Raw genomic sequence first — 27,016 nt, 5'->3', positions numbered from 1 at the left:
AGAGAGGAAGCAGATATATATAAAGGTGTACCAGTGTATGAGCCTACTGGTCGCTGAAGCTTTGTGAATTTGATATCAGATCGGAGAGTTTCATTCTCATCTCAGAGAATCTTCTGATGCTCGAGGCTCTGGCGTGCTGACGGTTCATTCTGTCCCCCTCAGGAGCCAATCGCATCGTCCTCCAGGACTCCAACATCCTGCAGCCGATGGGTCTGACCATCCTGGGAGATCACCTGTACTGGATCGACCGGCAGCAGCAGATGATCGAGAGGGTGGACAAACTGACTGGGGACGGACGCACGCGCATCCAGGGACGGATCTCATACCTGACCTCCGTCCAGGCTGTGGACGAGATGGATCCTCAGGAGTTCGGTAAAGACCTCATGATCTAATCCATACCGTGATAAAGAAGAAGATGATTTAACCTGGATCCTGTTGTTACATCTTTTACACTCAAATATTGAATAATTATCAGGAATTTAACCATTTAAATGCCAGAATCATGTAATCAAACTGGCATTTAAAGGGTTAAATTCCTGATAATTATTCAATATTTGACAGTTTTGAGCAGGGCTGAAGTTGTTTAAGAGATTTATGCACAAAAAAGTAGAAAAAAATATTAAATCTGTTTTATTTTTGTAGTAGTTTTTGTAAATTGGACGTTTTCGCCCTCCAATGTCCAAACAGGGAACTACATTTGAAATCTGATGCTACACAAAAACTAACAATGCTTCAAAGTCAATATTTTGGATAATCTTTGACATATCCAATCCTATCCAATCTAATTTTTGTGTTTTTTTCTTAAATAACAACATTGACATCAAGTAATCAAACTGGCATTTAAAGGGTTAAATTCCTAAAAAAAAATTGAATGTTTGGTAGTTTTGAGCAGGGCTGAAGTTGTTTAAGAGATTTATGCAGAAAAAAGTAGAAAAAAATATCAATCTGTTCTATTTTTATATCAGTTTTTTGTAAGTGGACATTTTTTGTCCTTAGTGACTTCAGAGGGTAGTGAATTAAACTGAGGGTTAAATGTTCATCTCTGCAGGGAGGCTGGGTTTAATGTTTAGAGCGAGTTTTTATTGAATAGGTTTACGTTTAAAAAGAAGTGAAAACCTTTAGAGTTAGGTTTAGTTTTGTTTGTTCAGTTTGAGTGATTGGGCCATTTCTTTTCTCCAGCATCACATCCTTGTTCCCGTGACAACGGCGGCTGCTCTCACATCTGCATCGCCAAAGGAGACGGCACGCCTCGATGCAGCTGTCCCATGCACCTGGTGTTACTGCAGGACCTGCTGCACTGTGGAGGTAAACAAACAAACAAACAAACATCAGGATGGTGGTGCAGTCACATTCAGCTTCACCTGTAAACCCACACAGAGGTTCAAACCTCCTCAGGTGGTTTGAGACGAGGGCTGTGGAGGACAGTCTAACGCTCTGTGTCAGCACTCAGACGTACCAGATGGTTCTCTCAGAAAGGTATTCAAGTTACCCTAAAATCCAGAATCGAAGTCTCTCCCGTATATAAGACGCAGTCTGTTCCATCTGTGGATCATCGGGTCAGGTAGTGTGCAGCTGTGTAGCTCTTGTAGTACCATCTGTTTCCACCAGGTGGAGTTTGTAATCCTGCAGGCTACCTGTAGACCCACAGCCTGTGAGGGGTGCAGCGTGATGGTGAGGGTCTCAGTATTTTATACCGCTATATAGGACGCAGCCAACATCCAAGGGGAACATTTAGTATCAAAAGTATGAAGTCTTATACACCGGATTTGATGGTAAACGTTCACCTTCACTCTCCTCACTCCTTCATCTTCTGAAGCAGTTAAACTCATGTTCATCTTTATTTATGGTATTAAAGTTAAAGTGGACATTCATCAACTATGCTGCTGAAGATGCTCTTTCAAATTGAAGGAAAGGGATTAAATCCCCTGTAAGATCAGAGTTCAGACAACACTGACCGGTGAAAGGTTACACAGGCCGCAAGGATTTACACAAAGTACACAAAGTAACCAGTTTACCCAGTTTACCCCAGTTTACACAGTTTACACAGTTTAACCAGTTTAACCAGTTTACACAGTTTAACCAGTTTACACAGTTTAACCAGTTTACACAGTTTACACAGTTTACACAGTTTAACCAGTTTACCCAGTTTAACCAGTTTACAGAGTTTAACCATTTCAACCAGTTTACACAGTTTAACCAGTTTACACAGTTTAACCAGTTTAACCAGTTTACACAGTTTACACAGTTTACACAGTTTAACCAGTTTACACAGTTTAACCAGTTTACACAGTTTAACCAGTTTAACCAGTTTAACCAGTTTACACAGTTTAACCAGTTTAACCAGTTTAACCAGTTTAACCAGTTTACACAGTTTACAGTGTCCTAACAGAAAGGTGAGATGAGAGACTCAGGACTAATTCAACGAATACCCCTTTCTCACTCCTCCTTCTCCTCCTCCTCCTCCTCCTCCTCCTCTTCCTCCTCCTCTTCCTCCTCCTCCTCCTCTTCCTCCTCTTCCTCCTCCTCTCCTCCTCCTCCTCCTCTCCCTCCTCCTCCTCCTCCTCCTCTTCCTCCTCCTCCTCCTCCTCTTCCTCCTCCTCCTCCTCTCCCTCCTCCTCTTCCTCCTCCTCCTCCTCCTCTTCCTCCTCCTCTCCTCCTCCTCCTCTTCCTCCTCCTCTTCCTCCTCCTCCTCCTCTTCCTCCTCTTCCTCCTCCTCTCCTCCTCCTCCTCTTCCTCCTCCTCCTCCTCCTCTTCCTCCTCCTCTCCTCCTCCTCTTCCTCCTCTTCCTCCTCCTCTCCTCCTCCTCCTCCTCTCCCTCCTCCTCCTCCTCCTCCTCTTCCTCCTCCTCTTCCTCCTCCTCCTCCTCCTCCTCCTCCTCCTCCTCTCCCTCCTCCTCTTCCTCCTCCTCCTCCTCCTCTTCCTCCTCCTCTCCTCCTCCTCCTCCTCCTCCTCCTCTTCCTCCTCCTCTTCCTCCTCCTCCTCCTCTTCCTCCTCTTCCTCCTCCTCCTCCTCCTCCTCTTCCTCCTCCTCTCCTCCTCCTCCTCCTCTCCCTCCTCCTCCTCCTCCTCCTCTTCCTCCTCCTCCTCCTCCTCTTCCTCCTCCTCTCCTCCTCCTCCTCCTCCTCTTCCTCCTCCTCCTCCTCCTCTTCCTCCTCCTCTCCTCCTCCTCCTCCTCTCCCTCCTCCTCCTCCTCCTCCTCTTCCTCCTCCTCCTCCTCCTCTTCTCCTCCTCTTCCTCCTCCTCTCCTCCTCCTCCTCCTCCTCCTCCTCCTCCTCTCCTCTCCCTCCTCCTCCTCCTCCTCTTCCTCCTCCTCTCCCTCTCCCTCCTCCTCTTCCTCCTCCTCCTCCTCCTCCTCTTCCTCCTCCTCTTCCTCCTCCTCCTCCTCTTCCTCCTCTTCCTCCTCCTCTCCTCCTCTCTCCTCCTCTCCTCTTCCTCCTCCTCCTCCTCCTCCTCCTCCTCTCCTCCTCTCCCTCCTCCTCTTCCTCCTCCTCCTCCTCCTCTTCCTCCTCCTCTCCTCCTCCTCCTCCTCCTCTTCCTCCTCCTCCTCCTCTTCCTCCTCTTCCTCCTCCTCCTCCTCCTCCTCCTCCCTCCTCCTCCTCCTCTTCCTCCTCCTCTCCTCCTCCTCCTCCTCTTCCTCCTCCTCCTCCTCCTCCTCTCCCTCTCCCTCCTCCTCCTCCTCCTCTTCCTCCTCCTCTCCCTCTCCCTCCTCCTCTTCCTCCTCCTCCTCCTCCTCCTCTTCCTCCTCTTCCTCCTCCTCTTCCTCCTCCTCTCCTCCTCCTCCTCCTCCTCTTCCTCCTCCTCCTCCTCCTCCTCTCCCTCTCCCTCCTCCTCCTCCTCCTCTTCCTCCTCTCCTCCTCTCCTCCTCCTCTCCCTCTCCCTCCTCCTCTTCCTCCTCTTCCTCCTCCTCCTCTTCCTCCCCCTCAGAGCCTCCCACCTGCTCCACAGAGCAGTTCACCTGCACCACGGGCGAGATCGACTGCATCCCATGGCGTGGCGGCTGTGACGGTTTCGCTGAATGTGATGACAGCAGCGACGAGGAGAACTGTCCCGTCTGCTCGGCGTTTCAGTTCCAGTGTGATAAAGGCGGCTGCATCGAGGCTCAGCGCCGCTGCAACGGAGAACCCGACTGTGCCGACCACTCAGACGAGCAGGACTGTGAGAGTATGTTCAATAAGCTGAAGATCTGAAACATGAACTGATCCAGCAGCTACGATAAACATTCAGTGTTTTTATTCATTAAAGGCTTTAAATGTAGACATCAAGTATCTCCTCTGAAAATAACTCTGAGTCATGACTGTCTACAATGGGTGTAACACCCGAGTCCCACTGTCTGTGATGTTTTCAGAGTTTTCAGAGTCCTATCTTCACTTTGTTTACATCGCCGGGACGGCCGGCTGACTCCTCCCCTCGTGTATAAAAGTTGTTTAATTGAGGGACTAGAGAAAAGAAGAATAACATACTGTACTCACTGCTTAACTGTGTTTCTAGATCACGCTCATTTCAGGTAAATTTACATGCAGTGTGAAGATACCAGCAGAATAAAGATCGCTAGCATTAGCATGCTAACACAACAATGCAGCGCGAGTTGTTTTGGTTTCATGCTGGTGCTCAAGGGCGACATCTGCTGGATCAAAAAATCACATATAAAGAGTTTAATGAGGAAGGTTCATATCAGAGAAAGTATTTCATTAATGTTCAGGTTGTAGAAACTCTTCTTCTGCTGAAACATGAAATCTGCAGCGATAGATCTTTTCCACACCTGGTGATAAAAACAAACTAACCTTCTGTCCCGTCTGCTTCGTCCTGCAGCCATCTGTCCTCCCAATCAGTTCCGCTGTGGAGACAATCAGTGCATCACCAAGAAACAGCAGTGTGACAACTACTCCGACTGTCCTGACGGCTCCGATGAGCTCGCCTGCGGTAACGTTCAAATATTCCTGCATCAAGTGTTTACGCTTTCTCTCTCTCTCCTCTCCGGTTTGTTTCTGACCGTGTCCCTTTTTTTAATCTCGTCTGCAGAGTTTGTGTCTCCTCCATCCAGCGGCATCCCGAACACCGGTCCAAACACCGTCGGCCCCGTCATCGCCATCATCCTGCTCGTCTTTGTGAATAGGCGGGGCTTATTTGTGTGCCAGCGGGTGGTGTGTCGACGCTACAAGGGCCCCAGTGGGACTTTTCCTCACGAGTACATCAGTGGAACGCCGCACGTTCCCCTCAACTTCATCGCCCCGAGCAGCTCGCAGCACGGCACCTTCCAAGGTAAAAAAGAACACACATTCACACACTGATGGTAGAGGCCGCTGAGTAAAGAGTCCGTCAGTATTAACTCATCCACTCACACACATTCACACACTGATGGTAGAGGCTGCTGAGTAAAGAGTCCATCAGTATTAACTCATCCACTCACACACATTCACACACTGATGGTAGAGGCTGCTGAGTAAAGAGTCCATCAGTATTAACTCATCCACTCACACACATTCACACACTGATGGTAGAGGCTGCTGAGTAAAGAGTCCATCAGTATTAATTCATCCATTCATACACATTCACACACTGATGGTAGAGGCCGCTGAGTAAAGAGTCCATCAGTATTAACTCATCCACTCACACACATTCACACACTGATGGTAGAGGCTGCTGAGTAAAGAGTCCATCAGTATTAACTCATCCACTCACACACATTCACACACTGATGGTAGAGGCTGCTGAGTAAAGAGTCCATCAGTATTAACTCATCCACTCACACACATTCACACACTGATGGTAGAGGCCGCTGAGTAAAGAGTCCGTCAGTATTAACTCATCCATTCACACACATTCACACACTGATGGTAGAGGCCGCTGAGTAAAGAGTCCATCAGTATTAACTCATCCATTCACACACATTCACACACTGATGGTAGAGGCCGCAGTGTAAAGAGTCCATCAGTATTAACTCATCCATTCATACACTGATGGTAGAGGCCGCTGAGTAAAGAGTCCATCAGTATTAACTCATCCATTCACACACATTCACACACTGATGGTAGAGGCCGCAGTGTAAAGAGTCCATCAGTATTAACTCATCCATTCACACACTGATGGTAGAGGCCGCTGAGTAAAGAGTCCATCAGTATTAACTCATCCACTCACACACATTCACACACTGATGGTAGAGGCCGCAGTGTAAAGAGTCCATCAGTATTAACTCATCCATTCATACACATTCACACACTGATGGTAGAGGCTGCTGAGTAAAGAGTCCATCAGTATTAACTCATCCACTCACACACATTCACACACTGATGGTAGAGGCTGCTGAGTAAAGAGTCCATCAGTATTAACTCATCCACTCACACACATTCACACACTGATGGTAGAGGCTGCTGAGTAAAGAGTCCATCAGTATTAACTCATCCACTCACACACATTCACACACTGATGGTAGAGGCCGCTGAGTAAAGAGTCCATCAGTAATAACTCATCCATTCACACACATTCACACACTGATGGTAGAGGCCGCTGAGTAAAGGAGGATTTGAAAGATGTAAGACTCTCTGTTGTATTCCTGGAGCGTCCGCCATGTTTTTTTAATAATAAAACCAATGAAACATGAGTCATGTGTTTTTATGACTGTGTGTGTGTGTGCAGGTATTTCCTGTGGGAAGTCCATGATGAGCTCGGTCAGCCTGATGGGCAGCAGCAGCAGCGGAGCGCCGCTCTACGACAGGAACCATGTGACCGGAGCCTCGTCCAGCAGCTCCTCATCAACCAAGGGAGCCTTCTACCCTCAGGTCCACACACACACACACACACTCACACACACACACACACACACACACACACACACACACACACACACACACACACACACACACACTCACACACACACACACACACACACACACACACACACACACACACACACACTCACTCACACACACACACACACACACACACACACACACTCACACACACACACTCACACACACACACACACACACACACACTCACACACACACACACACACACACACACACACACACACACACACACACACACACTCACAGCTGTTTCCTCTCCACGGTGAAATAACACCTGAATATTTTCATATTTTTGTTCATGCAGATCCTGAACCCTCCTCCGTCCCCGGCCACAGACCGCTCTCTCTACAACGCAGAGATCTTCTACTCCTCCAACAGTCCCTCCACCACCAGATCATACAGGTAACACACACACTCACATACAGGTAACACACATACAGGTAACACACATACAGGTAACACACATACAGGTAACACACACACTCACATACAGGTAACACACATACAGGTAACACACACACTCACATACAGGTAACACACTTACAGGTAACACACATACAGGTAACACACATACAGGTAACACACATACAGGTAACACACTTACAGGTAACACACATACAGGTAACACACACACTCACATACAGGTAACACACTTACAGGTAACACACATACAGGTAACACACATACAGGTAACACACATACAGGTAACACACATACAGGTAACACACACACTCACATACAGGTAACACACATACAGGTAACACACACACTCACATACAGGTAACACACATACACACATACAGGTAACACATACAGGTAACACACATACAGGTAACACACATACAGGTAACACACATACACACATACAGGTAACACATACAGGTAACACACACCTGTCTCTGCTACCTGTCCCCCATAGAGCTCTTGAATATTTTGTCTCCTCCCCTCAGACCGTATCATCCCGTCAGAGGAGCAGCCCCGCCCACAACGCCCTGCAGCACGGACGTCTGCGACAGCGACTACACCCCCCACCACCTGCCGGCCGGGCTGGCATCGTCGGCGGGCCGCTGGAAGGCTGTGGGCCACGGGGGCCACGGCAAGCACAACAAGTACTACATGGACCTCAATTCAGACTCGGACCCGTACCCTCCACCCCCCACCCCCCGCTCACAGTACCTGTCAGCCGAGGAGAGCTGCCCCCCCTCCCCCTCTACCGAGCGCTCGTACTTCCACCTGTGCCCTCCTCCGCCCTCACCCTGCACCGACTCCTCGTGACCCTCCAACGGCCCCAGAGTCCTGTGAAGAGGGCCGGAGGGGCAGGGGGGGCGGGGTCTGGTCCGGCTCGTGCCAACAATCAGCTCGGACTGACTCAGACCTGCTGGTCCAGCTCCCGTGCCACAGGTCCCACACCTGTCTCATCATTCCAGTCGTCCTACAGCTCTCAGGGTGACCTTCATCACATCAGTCTGTCGCCAGGTGTTCACTCAGGTGTTCACCCAGGTTTTCACTCAGGTGTTCACCCAGGTGTTCACCCAGGTGTTGTTCACTCTCACAGAACGGAGAGGACGAGTGAGCACAGCCAGCTGCTCCCTCTTTAACCTTCATTCCTTCCTCTGCTGGGCCACCAATCTGTCCAATCCCGAGCCAGAATCCTTCCCTCTGAACTCCTTGACATGTTCATGAACTCAGACTGAGCGGTGTGTGTTGATGTGTGCCGACGGTTCGTCCCATCCTTCCTCGCTGCGTCCTTGTTGGCAGGACTGTACATAGTGTTAAGATAATGAAGAGAAAGAATCAGAGAGGAATTATTTTAGTGTTTGTTCACGCTGGCTGATCCTCCGCTCCTCACAAACAGAGGACGTGTGGGCGGTGGAGCGAGGAGCGAGCCGTGGAGGTTTCACTTGATGTAGGACATTAGATGAATTCTCAGACGATGACTGAATGAATGTCAATGAATAAATGAATGAATGAATGAGTGGGGGGAAAAGGGCCACGATCAAAGCAAGGCGGGGCTGAAAATATGATCACAATATTTTTTCTATAATGATCAATATTGATATTTATCTCAATGTAATGATTTGATAATGCTGCCAGTTTGAAGAGTATCCCGGGACGGTGGGCGCCTGAAGAAACCACTTTCACTAAGAATGAACAAAAACAACGGGTGCCTCACTTTTGATCACAGGCTTCCTAAGGCTGTGTTTTATCTTAAAGATCATGAAAACAGATTTAAAAACCACAGAAGGAGGCTGTGTCAGAGGAGAAATTCTGGGTTTGTCAAACACTTGTTAGAAAACACAGTAAGGGGCTGAGAGCCAAGCTGCTGCTAATGATGTTTGCTCAGTCATAAGGTTAAAATCCCTTAGTGTTCCTAGCTCACAAGGTTGATTGTTAGCGACAATATCAGCAGGAGTGTCAAAAACAAACAGAGCCAGTGATAAAAGATAAAAGCCAGTAAAACCTTGATAAAGCTACGTTTTGTTTTCCAAATGCATTCTGGCAAAGCTCAAAGGGCTGCCGGCCGAGCTGCAGCTAACGTCAGCTGTTTCTCTGATAGCTTAAGACCCTTTGATGACTAAAATCCTTCATTCAATTAGAATGTAAAGTGAAGAAAAAAAATGCTAAATCAAACTGTTCCATCTAAAAGAGTCTGTCTGCCCGACCCTTTTTTGCGGACACAGCAGGAGGCCGAGAGTCAAGCTGCTGCAAATGACAATAGCTCCGTTTTATGGTTAAGGTTTCTTCATTGAGGTTTTTACCTTTAGCCGAATTGTCCGAGGAAGTGTCCTCCTGTCCAAAACAAATAGAACCAGTTTTAAAAGCCAGTAAAAGTCTGATAAATCAATTTCAAGTTAAAAATCAGTGTTTTTTAAATGCATTCTGGCAAGGCACTCCGGGCTGCCATCTGAGCTACAGCTAACATTGGTTCAGCTTGTTAATCTGAAAACTTTTAATGACTAAAATCCTTCATTCAATTAGAAGCTAAAGTATAAGAAACTCTAAATGAAACTGTTTCTGCCTCTAAAAAAATGGTGTTGTGCAACCCATTTTTGCGGACACAGCAGGAGTCCGAGAGCCAAGCTACTGCAAATAACATTAGCTCAGTTTTATGGTTAAGGTTTCTTCATTGATGTTTTTACTTTTAGCCGAATTGTCCGAGGAAGTGTCCTCCAAACAGCCAGTTATAAAAGCCAGAAAAAGTCTAGTAAATCAGTGTCATTTTTTTTAATGGTCTTTTTTTGTGGACCGCTAGCCGAGCTGCACTTAACTTTAGCTCAGCTTGTTTCTCTGATGGTTTCAGACTCCTTCATCCAGTTAAAAAACTTACGCACTGCAAAAAAAAGATCCTCTATAAATGTTTCGCTGTCCGATGTGCGAGCTTAAAACCTGCACATTGATTGGCTGTTGTTGCATTCACTTCCACTGTGACGGGAATTCAGATGTTTCTCTATTCAGTAAAAATATCCTCATGAAATTAATCACGATTCTGTATGGAAAACGTTTTAGCACCCGCGCCCCAAACAAAGAGAAGTTGGGTTTTTTTTTTTAAAGTGCCCCTCACATTTCAAACTGGGATTTCTTCTGTGGTTAAATGTTGAACCTTATGAGGTGGTCGAGCTTTTCAACACGAACACGTCTCCTAACATACCAAATGACTTGTAAAGCTATTGTACATACGTGTAATGAAGTCAGTGATCTGAATCTGAACCTCTTCCATCATTCACCTTCGTCTTCCCGTTTACCAAAAGTCTGTTTGCTGCTATCGTGTACATACTCTATGACGATTACACAGAGAGACCCAAATGACCACGTTCATACTGACCATAGATCATGAAGCTATTTTACACTTAACAGATTATTCTTATAGCGACTTTTTTGTATTTCTGTTTGTGTGTAGACCATTTTGTGTGTTTCTGTGTCATGTTTGTAGGTTTGAAGGAGTTTGTAAGAAATGGGTTTAAAGAGTTCCCGCCGAGACGTTCCCACGCTGTCCCTAATTCTCAGATATTTCCTCAACAGAAAAAAAAAAGCTGGAGAAGATTAAACTCATTAATCTTTATTTGTAAAGCGCCAATTCATAACAAGAGTTACCTCGAGACTTAAAGATCAGACGTGATAATATGCAGGAAGGATTCCTCCTTTGTATTCCTCTCGTTCATATTGTCCCCACTTCCTCCCTGCTGAGGTCAGAGGTCGTGCAGGAATGAGGACGGAGGTGGTTAAGGGGACGACACAGACTGATGGTGGACGCTGGGCGTCAGGGCTGTCGGGTGGTAGCAGTGACAGATCACCTCACTGTAGGTTGTTGGAGCTTCGTCTACTGGAAAGCCCGGCTGCTGCTGCCGGGACGAGGCCCTGGAGGGGGGGATGTACTCAGACCTGATGAAAGGTTAATTTACTCTCAGGTGACGGCTTCACTGCGTCCTACGGAAGAGGATTAGGGCAACTGAAAAAAAGAAATTTTGGTTTCTGATTTTTTTTTTTTCACGCTGAGGCCTTCAGTTTGTCAGGTGCAGCAGCTCACCTGAGTGACTGCACTTATCTATCGCCTTATTGGTCTTCTGACCTTTTTACATATCAACATTCACCCAGAGATGATTCTCTCACACTCAGCTGTGCCTTCAGGAGCATTTTAGACCCGTCCAGTTCGGCATCAAACCACCGACAGCGTGTTTGCTGAACCTCCGGCCTTATTCAGGACAAAGTTTGGACCACAGAGTTTTAAAATCTCATCCTGCATTTCATCCGGCTCACAGGAAGTAGACTGCTCTCATCGACCTGACATCAGCTTCCTGTTTCAGACGTCGCTCTCCTCCAGGGTTTGAACGTCTCCAGCGCTACATTAACCAGCAGCAGCTCTGATGCTGATAAAGGTGTCGGCCGTGCGTTAAGGCAGACCTGTTTCTATCATAAAGACGTACATCTATGTGTTTAATGTCGGGTTTCCTGTGTTCCCGCTGGGCGCCACTCCCTAAACAAACAACCAAATTTATGGATGCACTTAAAGAAAAGGGATCGAGAACACGAGCGTGTTTGAGAAGGAAGGAGAATATGTCGGTTGTAGAGTCGACTGTTAGTGTGTCTCAATCCTCCACCAGGAATCAGCGTGTGTGTCAGCGTGGTTATTTTTCCGTTTCCGTGGGAACTCTTTACCTCGTCCGTATTTCAGGCCGCCGGCCTCGCCTCAAACCACTGTGTCAGTAAAACTCCTTAAAACCTGTTTTTTGTTGTCTCAGCTAAAAATGCTTTGTGTAATTCACACGTGACAAATTTTTGTATCAAAAGCATTTTCATATAATAAAGGTTCTATTTTAAGGAATGATGCGTGTTTGATTTGAAGGTCTGTGAACTACGGTGGCCCTGAAGGTCAACTGCGAAAACTTTTCCTAAAAACGCAAAAAAATGTAATTAAAGCACGACTTAAATGATAAAGGTATCTTACTATCTGATCAGACATTAAGGAAACATGTTGAAGTGCTGGCTTCTCTGACAACAATGCAGCAGCCAGTATGTCCTCCTTCTAACTTTAGATTCTGCTCCTGAATGCTCTGGATTTGTTTGGACCAGAGAAGGTAGGCGCTTTAAGACACGCCCCCACACAAGCCCCTCGGTTTGTCAGATATGAGAGCAGTTATCAGGTCAACAGGTGTTGCAGTGATGGAAGCGGTCAAGAGAAGTGGTTCAGATAGAAGTGATTGTACCCGACCTAAAAAGCCTCTGCATGTTTCTAATAAGCTCCACGAGCAGAAACGTGCTCAAACTAGGATCAATATTGGAGATGCTTTTGAAAAATGGAGAGAGGTTAGAACACAGAAAGGTTTACAGACCCATGCAGAGCTGGATAAACACTGAAGCTTCAGAGTCCACCACGTGATGACCTGAGTGAGCATCCACTCTAGAGAGGAGGGGGAGACAGCTCTCTATGATGTTTAGAATTCAGACTGCAGTACCCATTTTAAACAATAGGGGTCAGAGCTACATACTGCTCCTTTAAATGCAAAAACATTTTGTGAAACGTAAAATAAACATTTCACAAAATATTAAAGTGTAACAGGCCGTAGTGTAATGTGAGTTTGTGTGTCTCTCTCCAGGTGCAGCTCACTGATCACCTGTGCCCACTCTGCCGTCAGGGGGCGGAGCATAAAGAGCCGGAGGGAGTGGGCAGTCAGTGCCAGAGGACCATTTGGCTGCTGTGTTGCAGAAGAGTTTCTGAAGTCCTCACTGATCGTTGTTTTTCTTTGCAGGGGGTTGATTGTTGAAAGTATTTTGTTGTCGGCTTCTGAGAGATGAGATGAGATGAGATTCAACTTTATTGTCATTACACATATACAAGTATAGAGTAACGAAATGAGGTTTGGCATCTCACCAGAAGTGCAAATAAGCAGAAAGTGCAAGAGTCTGTGCTATGTACAGTAATTACAAAATCTACAGATGTAGACTAAAAAAAGTGAATTATTGGGTAAATCTGGATGGCTGGATTAATGGGATGCTATAAATATAAATATAAGTATATTCTTAGGATTATGATATACAGATTAAGGTGCAGTGAGCATGCTCTACTAGTTTACAGATAATATACAGAATATGGACATATTGTACAGCTCGATAACTTATTGAGGTGATATGAACATACTATAATACAATAATACAGGTGGATGAGAGATGTGTGTGTGTGACCAGGAGGAGTGGTGGGGGTGAGGTGATGTGCAGGGGAAGGGGGCTCAGCGGGGGGCGGAGTTCGGGAGGGAGACAGAGTTCGGAGTTCGGGGGGTAGAGTTCAGTAGAGAAACAGCTCTGGGGAAAAAGCTGTTCCTCAGTCTGCTGGTTCTGGTCCGGAGGCTTCTGAAGCGCCTGCCGGAGGGCAGGAGGGTAAACAGTCTGTGGGCAGGGTGGGAGGAGTCTTTAAGGATGCTGTGAGCTCGCTGCAGACAGCGTTTTCTTTGGACATCCTCAATGGCAGGAAGTGGACACCTTGTGATGCGCTGGGCGGTTTTTACCACCCGCTGTAGCGCCTTACGGTCTGCGACAGAGCAGTTTCCGTACCAGACTGAGACACTGCTGGTCAGGATGCTCTCAATCACACAGCGGTAGAAGTTCATCAGTACAGCTGAAGACAGGTGGTGTCTCTTCAGTGTCCTCAGGAAAAAGAGGCGTTGATGAGCCTTCTTAACCAGACTGGAGGTGTTAGTGGACCAGGAGAGGTCCTCTGTGATGTGGGTCCCCAGGAACTTGAAGCTGGAGACACGTTCAACAGCCATCCCGTTGATGTGAATGGGGTTGTGCGTGCTTCCTCTTTCTCTCCTGAAGTCCACGATGAGCTCCTTCGTCTTGCTGGTGTTGAGGAGCAGGTTGTTGTCAGCACACCAGGCGGCCAGATGCTGTACCTCCTCCCTGTAGGCCGTGTCATCGTTGTTGCTGATGAGGCCAATCACCGCCGTATCGTCCGCAAACTTGATGATGGTGTTGGATCCATGTACAGGTCTGCAGTCGTGGGTGAAGAGGGAGTAGAGGAATGGGCTCAGCACACAGCCCTGTGGTACACCTGTGTTGAGTGTGATGGTGGTGGAGCAGGTGTGTCCTGACCTAACATACTGGGGTCTGTTGGTCAGAAAGTCCATTATCCAGTGACGGAGGGAGGTGTTGAAGCCCAGGTCTCCGAGTTTAGTGTTTAACTTGGAGGGGATGACAGAGTTGAATGCTGAGCTAAAATCAACAAACAGCATTCGTGCGTATGTGTTGTTATTGTCCAGATGAGTGAGCACAGAGTGCAGCGCAGTGGAGACTGCATCCTCTGTACTCCTATTGCTGCGGTAGGCAAACTGGAATGGGTCCAGTGTGGGTGGGAGGCAGTTTTTCAGGTGTGCTAGGACCAGTCGCTCAAAGCACTTCATTATGATGGGTGTGAGTGCTACAGGGCGGTAGTCATTCAGGCCTGTCGGGCTGGAGTGTTTCGGCACTGGGACAATGGAGGTGGCTTTGAAGCATGCTGGCACAGCTGCTTGGGCGAGGGACAGGTTGAAGATGTCCGTAAAAACCCCAGTGAGCTGCTCCGCACATGCTCTAAGCACGCGCCCGGGGGTGCCGTCTGGACCAGCAGCCTTTCGAGCGTTGATCCGGCTCAGTGCAGCGTGGACGTCTGTGGAGGTGAGTGAGAGGGGTTGGTTGTCTGCAGGAGGTCTGTTCATGGTCTGTGTCTCTCTGTTGTCTCTATCGAAACGAGCATAAAAGTGATTTAGCTCGTTCAGGAAGGAGACATCTGTGGTTATCGGGGTGGAGTTTCTGGGTTTATAGTCACTGATGGCCTGGATGCCCTGCCACATGCGTCTGGGGTCAGAGTTGGAGAAGTGTTCCTCTACCTTCAGCTTGTAGCAGTGCTTGGCCTTGATGATGCCCCTCCTCAGGTTTGCCCTGGATACGCTGTAGGCCATTGCATCATCTGATCTGAAGGCGGTGTTGCGGGCCTTCAGCAGGAGACGCACCTCCTTGTTCATCCATGGCTTCTGATTTGGGTACGTGGTGATCTGCTTCCATGTTGTAACACTGTCGATGGTGGTATTGATATAATCCAGCACAGAAGAAGTGTAGGTGTCAATGTCTGTGTGAGAGCCCAAGGTAGCCTGAGAAGCAAACATACTCCAGTCTGTGTGATGGAACTTGTCCTGAAGTACAGAGTCTGTCCCCGCTGGCCACACTTTAATCGTTGTTACTGATGGCTTCACACGTTGGATGAGTGGGGAGTACTTGGGGATGAGGAACAAAGAAAGGTGGTCTGACTGTCCCAGGTGGGGGAGGGGGGTCGTGGTGTAGGCTCCTGCGATGTTTGTGTAAACATGGTCCAGAGTTTTGTTTCCTCTTGTATTGCAGGAAACATGCTGGTGAAATTTAGGGAGCACTGTCTTTAAGTTTGAGTGATTAAAATCACCTGCAACTATAAATGCAGCCTCCGGGTGAACAGTCTGTTGTTTACTGATAGCGGTGTAAAGTTCCTTCAGAGCAGCTTTAGCATCGGCATCAGGGGGGATGTAGGCTGCAGTTACAATAGTGGAGCTGAGCTCCCTTGGCTGATAGAAAGGTCTACATTTAACCATGATGCAGCCACCATCTCTTTAGTTGTTGGTGTTTTCTAAAAGAAGCTTGTTTTTGGTCGTGAAGATTTTCTAATTCTGTAAATTAATTATTTTTAAATACAGTATGCCTATACTTAGCTCCTCCTTCTTTTCCCTGTAGGTTTTACTTTTATTTTTTTTTACTCCCCTCATTCGCAGGCCATCTACAGATGTTCTCATTGTGAACGTGTTATTTCAAACCTTAGTTGTCATGTAAATAACGTCAATAACTCTGCCTTTATTACCTGTATTAGTCGTTAATCAGCTGTTAGAGAGGCGCTGACGTCATCCTTAGCTCATTGGGAAAAAACAGATTTAAAAAAAAAAAAAAAAAAAAGTGGGCTCGTCCGGGATTTGAACCCGGGACCTCTCGCACCCAAAGCGAGAATCATACCCCTAGACCAACGAGCCACTGTGCAAAATGGAAAAGAGGTATGAGAATTAAACGTCACTATACGTCACTGTTGGATTATGTGTGGTTAAAGACCGCCCCCTAGTGGTCAAACACGGAAAGGACATTTGATTGAGTTTGAAGCAGATTCTTCTTCTTCCGCTTCTTGTCGGTCTGTGATAAAACAAAACTTCATTTTGATCCAGTTAATATTACAATATAAAAATGTTCTTATATGATATTCACTGAGCTGAAACACGTCAGAAAAATAAATAAATGAATCAGAGTTTTATTTTACATCATATCAGATCCATCAGACTTTAATTGATTTAATCATAAATATAAATATAAAATCTCACACACTGTTTTTTTTTTAAATATTTTTGTATTGTCCCTCTTGAGACGCTTCCTTCTTTGACCTTTTATTTACTGTTTTTTGTTGTTGTTTACTTCGTCGTTTCAGTGCTCATCTATCTAAAAAACGTCCCCATAAATACAACATAATTGTGTAAATATCAAGTGTGAGAACTTTGATAACAAACAAAAAAAGGCAGTAAAAAAAAATATAATCCAGATTTCAGTGAACATGTGTCTAACGTGTGTGAACGATTTCTCCTTCAGACTGATTTGAGTAAATAACTTTACCTAATTGAACATGTTTGAACACTTTTATCTTTAATACCTGCTGCTCTGGTTTCAAATAATCCAATCAATGAACGTTAACTATTACACACTGATTTATTCATCAGTCTGTTGAGGCCCCTCCAACCAGAGTCAGTGCTGTCAGATGGGGCCCCATTAGGGAGTTTTCCATTACAAAATGTGTACACTTTCACATTTTGTTTTGCTGCCCCCTCCTGGTCACCCTGCCTTACCTGCTGACGAGCAGCGCCTCAGGGTGAATCTTGATTTATTCGACTTCATGGGGCAGGAAGTCAGAAATGTTTATATTTCTAAACAGGGCTCGTGAATGTGACAGGATATGATGTCATAGAAATGTTTTTATAATCAGTTAACTTGATCTGTAACACAGAGATTTAGATATGTTAGTTAGAAAAAAACATTTTAAAACAACTACTGTGCACAGTTGGAACACCGATCCCAAATGTGGACCCTGGAGACTCACAATGGGCGGCTGTGGTTCAGTGCGTAGAGCTGTCACCTTTCAATTGGAAGATCAAGGGTTCAATCCCCATGTCAATTTGTTCTTGGGCTCTTGTCCTTAACCCTGAATTGCTCCTTCGTTTCAGTGGTGGTGTTTGAATGGGATTAGTTACTTCTGATGGATGATACTACACAGCAGCCTCTACCATCAGTGTGTGAATGTGTAGGTGTGAAAGAGCTTTGAGTAGTCAGAAGTCTATATAAGCTCAAGGTAGCATTTACCCACAAATTGAGTCCATGAAGTCCAGTCAGTGAACAGAAAGAGTTCCTGATAAACACTGAAGCACATTAACCCTTTATGAACCTACACGTTAACATGATGATGACCTCTGACCTCTGATTCTCTCTCCTCCAGGCGACTCTCAGCTGCGTTCTTCTTCGGCGAGCTTGGAGGGGATTTCCCATGACTGTGTGAATCCCCCCCCCCCCCCCCTCGTAGTAACGTGTCTGTGTAATGACGCCCTCAGGCCTGAGCTCCACAGACTCACGGCGTTACCTTTCTGCTCTTCTTCTGTTTGCTCCATTTTGTGAACAACACAGCTGAAGGTCATTTCCTCTTTCTGTTAAAATAACCTGAACCTTCACTGCTTTTGTCATCAGCACACTGGAAGCTGTCACATGATCTCTGTGCGCCATCATGTCGTCTTTTCTGTATTTTTGACACTTTGTTCACGTCTGCAGGAGAATGCGTGGCATGTGTTCAGCTAGTTTCATAATGAAGGGAGCAGGACCGGGTCTGTGGTATCCCTGCAGACCTGCACCAAGACTCAAATCAGGTCTCCAAACTCTCAGGGAGTATTCACACCTCGTTTAGTTTGCTTGAAACAAACTGAAACCCTGGTGCTCTGCCAGACCCCCTCGGCCTGCTCGATGGCCACGTCCCACCATCAGGTTTATTGACCCCCCTCACAAGAACATCGATCAGGGATCGTAATCAGACTGAACCTAGATTATGGGATTTGTTTAAAGCGGTGTGCGAATGGCAATGAGTTGAACTTTGTTTTCCTATTACTCTGTGTGTATTTGAGGTATACCCATCTTAAAGTCTCTGAAAGCTATTTGTCCGTGTTTGTGTTTATAAGTATTTTCAACACTGGATTAAATGAATTAAAAAGTGATTCAGTGATTTGTAAATGAGTATAATAAAGAACATTCAGATTGAGCTTGAAGACGGCTTGGAGACATGAAAAGAAGTCTGCACCGCGGTCACCTCCAGGGTCATCCCCAGGTGTGGATCTTTTGAGCAGCTGTGAATACAAACCAGACGCCTTTTTGGACGTAACAGGCTCCCGTTGCATCATGGGAAATAATAGCTTGGTGCGCAGCACTGTGTTGTTGTTTAGAGCTCTCCTTCACAGCCGTCTTGCAGCACGTCTTCGTTGTTGCACAATGAGAAGCATCGCATCATAAAACAGACGTTGCATCAAACGCTCCTGCTCTTCACTACGAGTGCAGCACGCAAGAACGCATTGATTGTTTACTTTCACTTTGCAATAACCGCTTTACCCCGCCCCCAGACCTTTCTGTCCAATGATTGAACGATCTTTGCACTCGTGTGCTTTTGTTTACAAATTCTGGTGCAAACGTGAAAACGAACTACATATATGACCCAATGTCGATACAGATTCATGTTTCATGGTGAACTATCCCTTTAAGAGTGGATCTTTATACGACTCCAAACCGCTTCGTTAACCTCTGCAGCTTTGGACCAGACTCGGTCGGACTTTGGGTTGGTGGGACGACTTTAAGGCGATAAAAAATGGAGGGAAACCAGACAAAGAGAGGAAGTGAGAAAAGACAAAAACTACAAAATAAAACAGGAAACACTTAAGAAAAGAGGAGGAAAAAACGCGAGGATACTAATGAGAATTGGAAACAGGAAACACCAGAAACACTACAAAATAAAACAGGAAATGCATTCTATATTTAAGTCAACAGCATAAACTTTGACACCCGGGGTCAGAATGAGATAGTGGGGGGACAAAGTTGTCCAGGTGAGCTGGGAAACTTCCCCTGCAGGTTGTCCAGCTGGCAGACAGGTGCTGAAGGCTGAACAGAGGCAGAGAGAGGTGGAGACCAGCGCTACCACTTTTTTCTGCCCCTTTTATTCTCTCGCTCCGCTCGCCGCTCTGTAATTACACCAGCTGCCTGGAACCTGTGGGTCTCTTTCTCTCTCTGCCTCCCCCGCTATCACCCCCTGTTTTATCTCCCACATTCTTTTAATGTTCCCTCTCCTCCCTCACCGCTGTTCATTCCCACAAGAAAAGTTGAACACCTGCCCGGCGACCACACCTTTGGGCCTCGCACAGAGTAGTGTGACGGGGGTAACGGTGGACACGTTGCTGCAGCACTTTTCATGATGAACTGCTTCAAACTAGAACTAGTATTAGAGACCAACACTTCCTGAGTTGCTTCTTCACACATCCCTCAAAGCCTCACAGAAATATGCAGCAGAAATCCAAGATGGTAGAATGCGTGAAACAGTCCGGCACAAACAAAACAAAAGTAAAAGTGTCTGAAAGCAGCAGGTAAAGCTCACATACAAACAAGTATCCTCAGTTAGTTGATTTGCCACCTAAAATAAACTGGAGATACATTATGTGCATGGAGATGGTAGAGGTGGCGTGCAGACAGTCTAGTTTACCAACACAGCTAGCTAGACTGTTAGCCTTTACCTCGTTAACTACAGTTTACAGACACAGCTAGCTGAGTAGTCACTGCATCACTTCTTTACCCAAACCAGGTTTGACCATATCAACTTTTCTAGATCAATCAGTTCCATGTGACAGATGTCTTAAGTCACATATTTATATTAAATGTTACCAGATTATAATGCCTGTAAATGCAGAAGAATATCTGCACCCTTCACAAAGTGAGATCCAGAGTGATAGACTCATCTCATGCCTACCTGAAGAGAAGGAAGAGAATAGGAAGGTGTCAGAGAGGGAGGAGGGCCGGACTTTCATTCAGTCCGAGAGAAGAGGGAGGTTAAAGAAGGATCACATGTTTCCCACAGAAGAGGACATATGGACAGAACGAGCTGAAACTCCAGCTGAGTTTACATCACTCTCATGTTTCCATCGTGAACGAGTAGAGAGGGAGAACATTTACACACAACACGTTCTCAATGTGAAGAAGGACCAGGGCAAATATTGAAACTCTGCAGTGAACATAACCTGCAGAGTTAAGAAAAAAAGAAGGCTATTTTAGAAGTGCCTTAAACCTGCATTCTTTGGAATGGCCAGCAGGGGGCGATTCCACTGGTTTCAAATCACAGACGGTAAATATGAATGTCTGAATCTTAAGTGACTTCACCCATCTGTTCCTGCAGGGGGAGGCTGCTGCTGTCTCAACCTAAGGACAGGCTGAGAGCTGGAGCTGAGGCGGGTTTTAAACCTCCTGACAAACCGTTACACCGCGCCCACCTGTCAATCAGGTCAGCTACACGCCTTATTGTGAATAACTCTTATCCTTCATCAAATCAAAACTGATGAGTCATCAAAACATTCACCCCCCGTACAGTGTGTGTCCATCCAGACATGAGCTAATCACACCTGTTTGGTTTTTTGAACCAGGCTGTAAACATGTTCATCTCTGCTGTAAAAACAGGCTTTTTAGAATGGGTGTGTATGTGACTTCCTGTGCTTCTGCAGCCAGCCTCTAGTGGACACTCCAGGAACTGCAGGATGTTACACTTCAGCATCGGCTTCATGTTTCAACACTGGAGGTTTCTGTTTGGGTAAAGGTGGCAGTGTTAACTATAAAGCTCTGCAGGAATCACTGATCTTGGTTCTACCTCATACTGTGTAGCTGCCTCCAGCTGGTTTCCACTTCACGTTTGCTGTCTGGTTACTGTCTCTTTAAGAGATGTTGAGTTTCTCCTCATCAGCGTCTGTCACTCACAGACCTCCACTTCAGCTGCTGGTTACTCAGTGAGGAAAGGGGAGAGAAAGATCTGCATACCCTATGAAAACGCTTCAGTCTGCATCCCTACATTATATCACTTTCATTTATAAGAGAAGGAAACTTTAACTCATCAGTAAGAGAGTGTGAGGGAGCGGCTCTGTTCTGTGTTAATCCTCAGCAGAAGTCCGTCCTCTTCACCTCACACATGAACCTGCTGCGTGTGACAGACTGAAGTCCACCTGAAGCTGTGACATCACTCAGACCACTTCATGGTCAGGACAGGTCTGACGGTGGGGGGGGGATGGTTACTTAACCTCAGAAGAGGGTGGAGGTCTGGAGAGGCTCTCCTCTTGAACCCAGCTGCCTCTTGTTTGGCTCTGTGGGTAGATGGAGGCTAACGGTCCCCATCACTTCCAGTGTTTGTGCTAAGCTAAGATAAACACATCAGGCGCTCATTCTGATCTCATGTTTGAGACTTCAGGCCGACGGCTGTTTCAGACAGTCAGGAGGGGAAACTGTGTGACTGACTGATATATCTGTATTTATTTTAGAAATTCTTACCGATTTTTGCAGTCTGTGCTCGCTGCCTCTCGTCAGTGCCGTGGTTTTGTACATGCCCTGCCCCATTGCGTGAACTACAAGATCACAGGAGAACTACAAGATCACAGAGAGAACTACAAGATCACAGAGAGAACTACAAGATCACAGATCACAGGAGAACTACAAGATCACAGAGAGAACTACAAGATCACAGGAGAACTACAAGATCACAGGAGAACTACAAGATCACAGGAGAACTACAAGATCACAAGAGAACTACAAGATCACAAGAGAACTACAAGATCACAGAGAGAACTACAAGATCACAGAGATAACTACAAGATCACAGGAGAACTACAAGATCACAAGAGAACTACAAGATCACAGAGAGAACTACAAGATCACAGGAGAACTACAAGATCACAGAGAGAACTACAAGATCACAGGAGAACTACAAGATCACAAGAGAACTACAAGATCACAGAGAGAACTACAAGATCACAGGAGAACTACAAGATCACAGAGAGAACTACAAGATCACAAGAGAACTACAAGATCACAGGAGAACTACAAGATCACAGAGAGAACTACAAGATCACAGGAGAACTACAAGATCACATGAGAACTACAAGATCACAGAGAGAACTACAAGATCACAGGAGAACTACAAGATCACAGAGAGAACTACAAGATCACAGAGAGAACTACAAGATCACAGAGAGAACTACAAGATCACAGGAGAACTACAAGATCACAAGAGAACTACAAGATCACAGAGAGAACTACAAGATCACAGGAGAACTACAAGATCACAGGAGAACTACAAGATCACAGAGAGAACTACAAGATCACAGGAGAACTACAAGATCACAAGAGAACTACAAGATCACAGAGAGAACTACAAGATCACAGGAGAACTACAAGATCACAGGAGAACTACAAGATCACAGGAGAACTACAAGATCACAGAGAGAACTACAAGATCACAGGAGAACTACAAGATCACAGGAGAACTACAAGATCACAGAGAGAACTACAAGCCCGCCCTAACTCCTCCCCTTCTCTCTGGTCTGATGGGCTCTAAACAGGGGTATCATTTACAGGAAGTAAAGCCCTGTTCCATCTTTATTAATAAATATTTATTTAGGATGATAATGAAGCTGAACTCGCCTCTTTGTTTTGAGTCGGTCATCCTGAACAATCTTTGGGGAACATCTAACACGATTTTACAGCCAATCATCATCAGCCTCGTCATCACACATTAAAGCTCCACAGTCAAACTGTACACTGTATGTCTCATCCTCACTGTATCACAAAACAGATGGACCTTCTATTGAGATGTAAAGCAGGGAAAGATTCACTGATACATCCCATAATAAGCTGTCCTGGTTCAGTGAATGGAGCAGATGTCCAGAGAGCAGCAGGGGCCTCAGAGTGTCCTCTGACTGAAGTCTGCTGCATTCTTCCACTGAAGGTCTCCTCATGATGGAACAGAGACACAGTAACATGATGTTGGTCCTGAGAGTTATTCAGTAAGACTTTCTTTTAGTGTCAGAAAAGAAGCTCTTCATATTTTATAATGACAGCGATAAACCATATGGACCAACACGTATATTTTAACTGAATGGTGATACACGATATCTCCAAATTATTTTCTGTAAACAATTAACAGATTCAGTTTAAAGGGATACTTCACCCGTTGAAACATGAATCTGTGTTGACGTCGGGTCATATGTGTAGAAATGTGAAATACATTTTGAAGTTGGAGCCTTCTTGACTGAGAAAAGACAGAAAGTGTCTTTTTGGCTCATGTGGATGAAAGACACCAAATCCCAGAATGCACAGCACCGCAGGCCACTCCCACTAAGGTCCTCTAGTTCAGAATCAGAAATACTTTATTAATCCCAGAGGGAAATTTGATCGATACAGTTGGTTTATAGATAACAAGTCGAGTAGTTTTTTGCATTTGGTCAAAGTCAGATGAAAAGTAACAAAATGTCAAAACAACAGGCTGATGAAAAATGATGATGGCGGTCTGCATTCAGTCAACCTAATGACAGGCTGAGAGCTGGATCTGAGGAGGGTTTTAAACCTCCTGACAAACCTTTAAAAAAAGTTTTTTTTATGAATGGGTGTGTATGTGACTTCCTGTGCTTCTGCAGAATATTGAGATTTTTAAACGCAGTCTTAAAACTCATTTATTCATTATAAACATTATTGTTTTATTATTGTCTTTTTTATCCTACTACAATTATAAATATTCTTCTCCGATGTATTCATTTTGATATCTTGTTGCTTTAATGTGTCGGATTTTATTTTTTATTTTTTATATATATTTTTTATTTTAATTCTTATTGGTGTGCATTAGTCTCTCAGTGATTTTATAAACTACTTTTTCATCAATAACTTTTCTGCACTCTTGTTAAGCTCTTTGAACTGCAGTTTAATTTGTCTGAAAGGTGCTGTATAAATAACAGGAAACATGTTGTAGTATCACATGCTGGTGGCGTCAGTGTACCTCTGACGCTCTGCAGAGTGACTGACGGTCAGAATGAAAGCAAAAGTCTTTTCTTATCTCAGGAGTTATTAAAGTCCTTCTGCAGTCAGGTGGGATTAAAAACACCGCCGTTACTCTTTAACCATCAAAGACTTTTAGAAGCCACGTCTGATTTTTATTAAACCTGAATAACACTCTGTATCACTAGAGGTCAACGTCACCAGTTACTGATATTTAAAAAGATTTGATTAAACTGCATTCTGAAAATTAAAGAGTCGTAAAAGTAAAGTAATTCCTTTGAATTTAAAATGGATTTGACCAAACTTTGAAGGACTGAGAACCACTGAAACAATGACTACATGTGATAATAGATTTACTGTATGAGCTGTATGATGAAATATCAAGGAATGTTAGAGGTTAGTCATGAGGGATCTCTTGTTTTGGTATTTTTTAATGATTTAAAAAAGATTTTAGACCTGGTTTTATGTCTCTGCAAATATCACAAACTTATTCTCATTTCATTTTTTTTATTTGTTCCGTACATGTCAAAACACTTCACAGAAAAAGAAAAAAACAATTCACACTTTACAGAAAGGAGCAGGGAGAAGAATAAATAAATGTTTTGCCTGCCCCCCCTTACTCAAAAAGAAAACATTAAATGACTGGATGGTCTGTCCAATTACAATCAATGAATTAATACCAACATAAAACAAATCTGATGATTCAGTCTTCACTTCCTCAGACATAAGAAGGAAAACACAAAACACACTAACTGCAAAATATTCTGAGTTGAATAGAACACTTGAAATAGCCAATCTAAATGCTTTGAGCTGTTTTCATTTCAGTTTTGAGCAACATGAAGTCAATATGTGTAATTTAGGGTTAGGGTTATATCATAATGTCATACAGGTCCCACCCAGCATAAGTCAAACATTTCCAGATGTATGACCAGGAAGTTGTCCTTCATGTGCCAGCAATCAAAGTCTGAATAGGAGACTTTACCTGTGTCCGAGTTTACAGTTTGAGTGTGAAGTGTTTCCTTACAAGACAATTTAGATTTTTGATTTTCAAGTCCGTCTGTCCTGTAAAGTAAGCACGCTTCATGGGGAATGGGGAGAGGGGACGATAGTGGGAGTGTTTCCCTTAGAGAAAATAAAACAGCAGATCTCTTGATTTTCTGACTTGTTCAGCCAAGTGGGGTCTGATCGTACCCTGGTCAGGACGTCTTTGAGCTTTGTAAGTGAGAAGAAGGATTTTAAATTTTATAGGGAGCCAGTGCAGGAGTGATGTGGTCCCTTTTCCTGGTTCTGGTCAGTACACGAGCTGCAGCGTTCTGGACTAGTTGAAGAGTCTTTAGAGACTTGCCAGAGCACCCTGACAAAAGAGAGTTAAACTAATCCAACCTGGAGGCAACTTATGCATGAACTAGTTTTTCTGCACACAATCAAAGTGTTGTGTGGTGGATGTCTGTGCAGGTGAGGATGTTGCATTGTGCTCTGTTTGTAACACTAATCTGGGGTTAGGTTACAAATGTGACGAGTGGAAACTGATATTGAACTAAAAAAAAAAACCCTGTGTTCTAGTCACACAATTAAAACAGAGCTTTCAGTTAAACTAAGTAAAACAACATTTTTTAATAAGTCCATCTGTCCATTTACATCCTACATCAGAGGCTGAAAGTTCGGCCTGATATTCAACACTCTTTGTCCTTTACACACATATATGCAGCTTTATTTCCTGGCCTATCAAGAAGCTGAAACTGTAAAACAACTCTGAAGGCAACAACGTCTGTTTTCATCTTTTTTTTTTCATAGATTTGACATTTTCTAAACTTTTTAAAAAAGTGTAAAAACTTTGAAGTCCAGCTGTAAATCAATTATCAGAGCCATGATGTGTGAAATGCAAATAACTAATCTTGTGAACAAAGGATAATTTGGCCTACTTCATAGCAGACTCTGTGAGCTACGTTCAGTGTGTGTGTGTGTGTGTGTGTGTGTGTGTGTGTGTGTGTGTGTGTGTGTGTGTGTGTGTGTGTGTGTGTGTGTGTGTGTGTGTGTGTACACATTGCACACAAATTGCAGCGTACACCATTGTTCAGTGAAATCTGTCTGGCCTGTATTGTCCTTATGTGATGGTATTGTTGCTGGTATTGTTTAAGCCAGTCAGTTTGTACTGGGTTCCTGTGTATCTTGATGGCCATTATGCCGCTGGAGGCCATGCCATGTCAGATCGATCGAAGCGTAGGGGAAACAAAGAGACAGCACAGCTTGGCTTGAACCACGGGGTAATGGGCTGAAAAAACAAAAAAAAGAAAGACGATGAGAAAGCAGAATGCTGAGATGGACGGGCAGAGGCATCATGTGGGTGAGAGGTGACACAGAAAGAGAGGACAAGTTAGGAAGATTATGTGATTCTAAGTAGAAAAAAACTAAGCAGGAAAAGTGATTTCAAAGCATTATGACGTGACTTATGACACAGGGTTTTCAGGAAATCCTCCGACTCTTGATATCTTTAGAAACTGTGTTCATGTGACTGTTACAATTTAAATCAGAGTCCATAATTAGACCCAGATTTCAGGCTGTATTTTCCTATTTAAGTGTCATGGA

The 27,016-nt window shown here is 44.9% G+C and overlaps 2 protein-coding genes and 1 non-coding gene across 12 annotated transcripts in view; 2 read left to right on the top strand and 1 right to left on the bottom strand.

The window, feature by feature from the left end:
* The window catches only part of lrp5 (low density lipoprotein receptor-related protein 5), a 60,671-nt gene extending 48,546 nt beyond the window's left edge, over positions 1-12,125 (top strand). For both annotated transcript variants that reach the window (XM_065957422.1, XM_065957423.1), the window contains exons 22-29: positions 163-372; positions 1,180-1,305; positions 3,924-4,160; positions 4,809-4,919; positions 5,019-5,258; positions 6,633-6,775; positions 7,110-7,207; positions 7,756-12,125. In XM_065957422.1, the coding sequence (XP_065813494.1) occupies positions 163-372; positions 1,180-1,305; positions 3,924-4,160; positions 4,809-4,919; positions 5,019-5,258; positions 6,633-6,775; positions 7,110-7,207; positions 7,756-8,080 (1,490 nt within the window). In that variant the 3' untranslated portion in view covers positions 8,081-12,125. The remainder of the gene's footprint in view (positions 1-162; positions 373-1,179; positions 1,306-3,923; positions 4,161-4,808; positions 4,920-5,018; positions 5,259-6,632; positions 6,776-7,109; positions 7,208-7,755) is intronic.
* LOC136179750 (NLR family CARD domain-containing protein 3-like) overlaps positions 1-27,016 on the top strand; it is a 497,803-nt gene that overhangs the window by 109,170 nt on the left and 361,617 nt on the right. The gene's annotated exons all lie outside the window — the stretch shown is intronic.
* On the bottom strand, positions 16,252-16,323 carry trnap-ugg (transfer RNA proline (anticodon UGG)). Its single transcript has one exon. It is a non-coding gene; the product is annotated as a tRNA-Pro (tRNA).

The sequence above is a fragment of the Labrus bergylta genome, chromosome 7, assembly GCF_963930695.1.
Source record: "Labrus bergylta chromosome 7, fLabBer1.1, whole genome shotgun sequence".
Taxonomy (NCBI): domain Eukaryota; kingdom Metazoa; phylum Chordata; class Actinopteri; order Labriformes; family Labridae; genus Labrus; species Labrus bergylta.
Note: the sequence above shows the minus strand (reverse complement) of the source record. Positions and strands in the feature narration are given on the sequence as shown.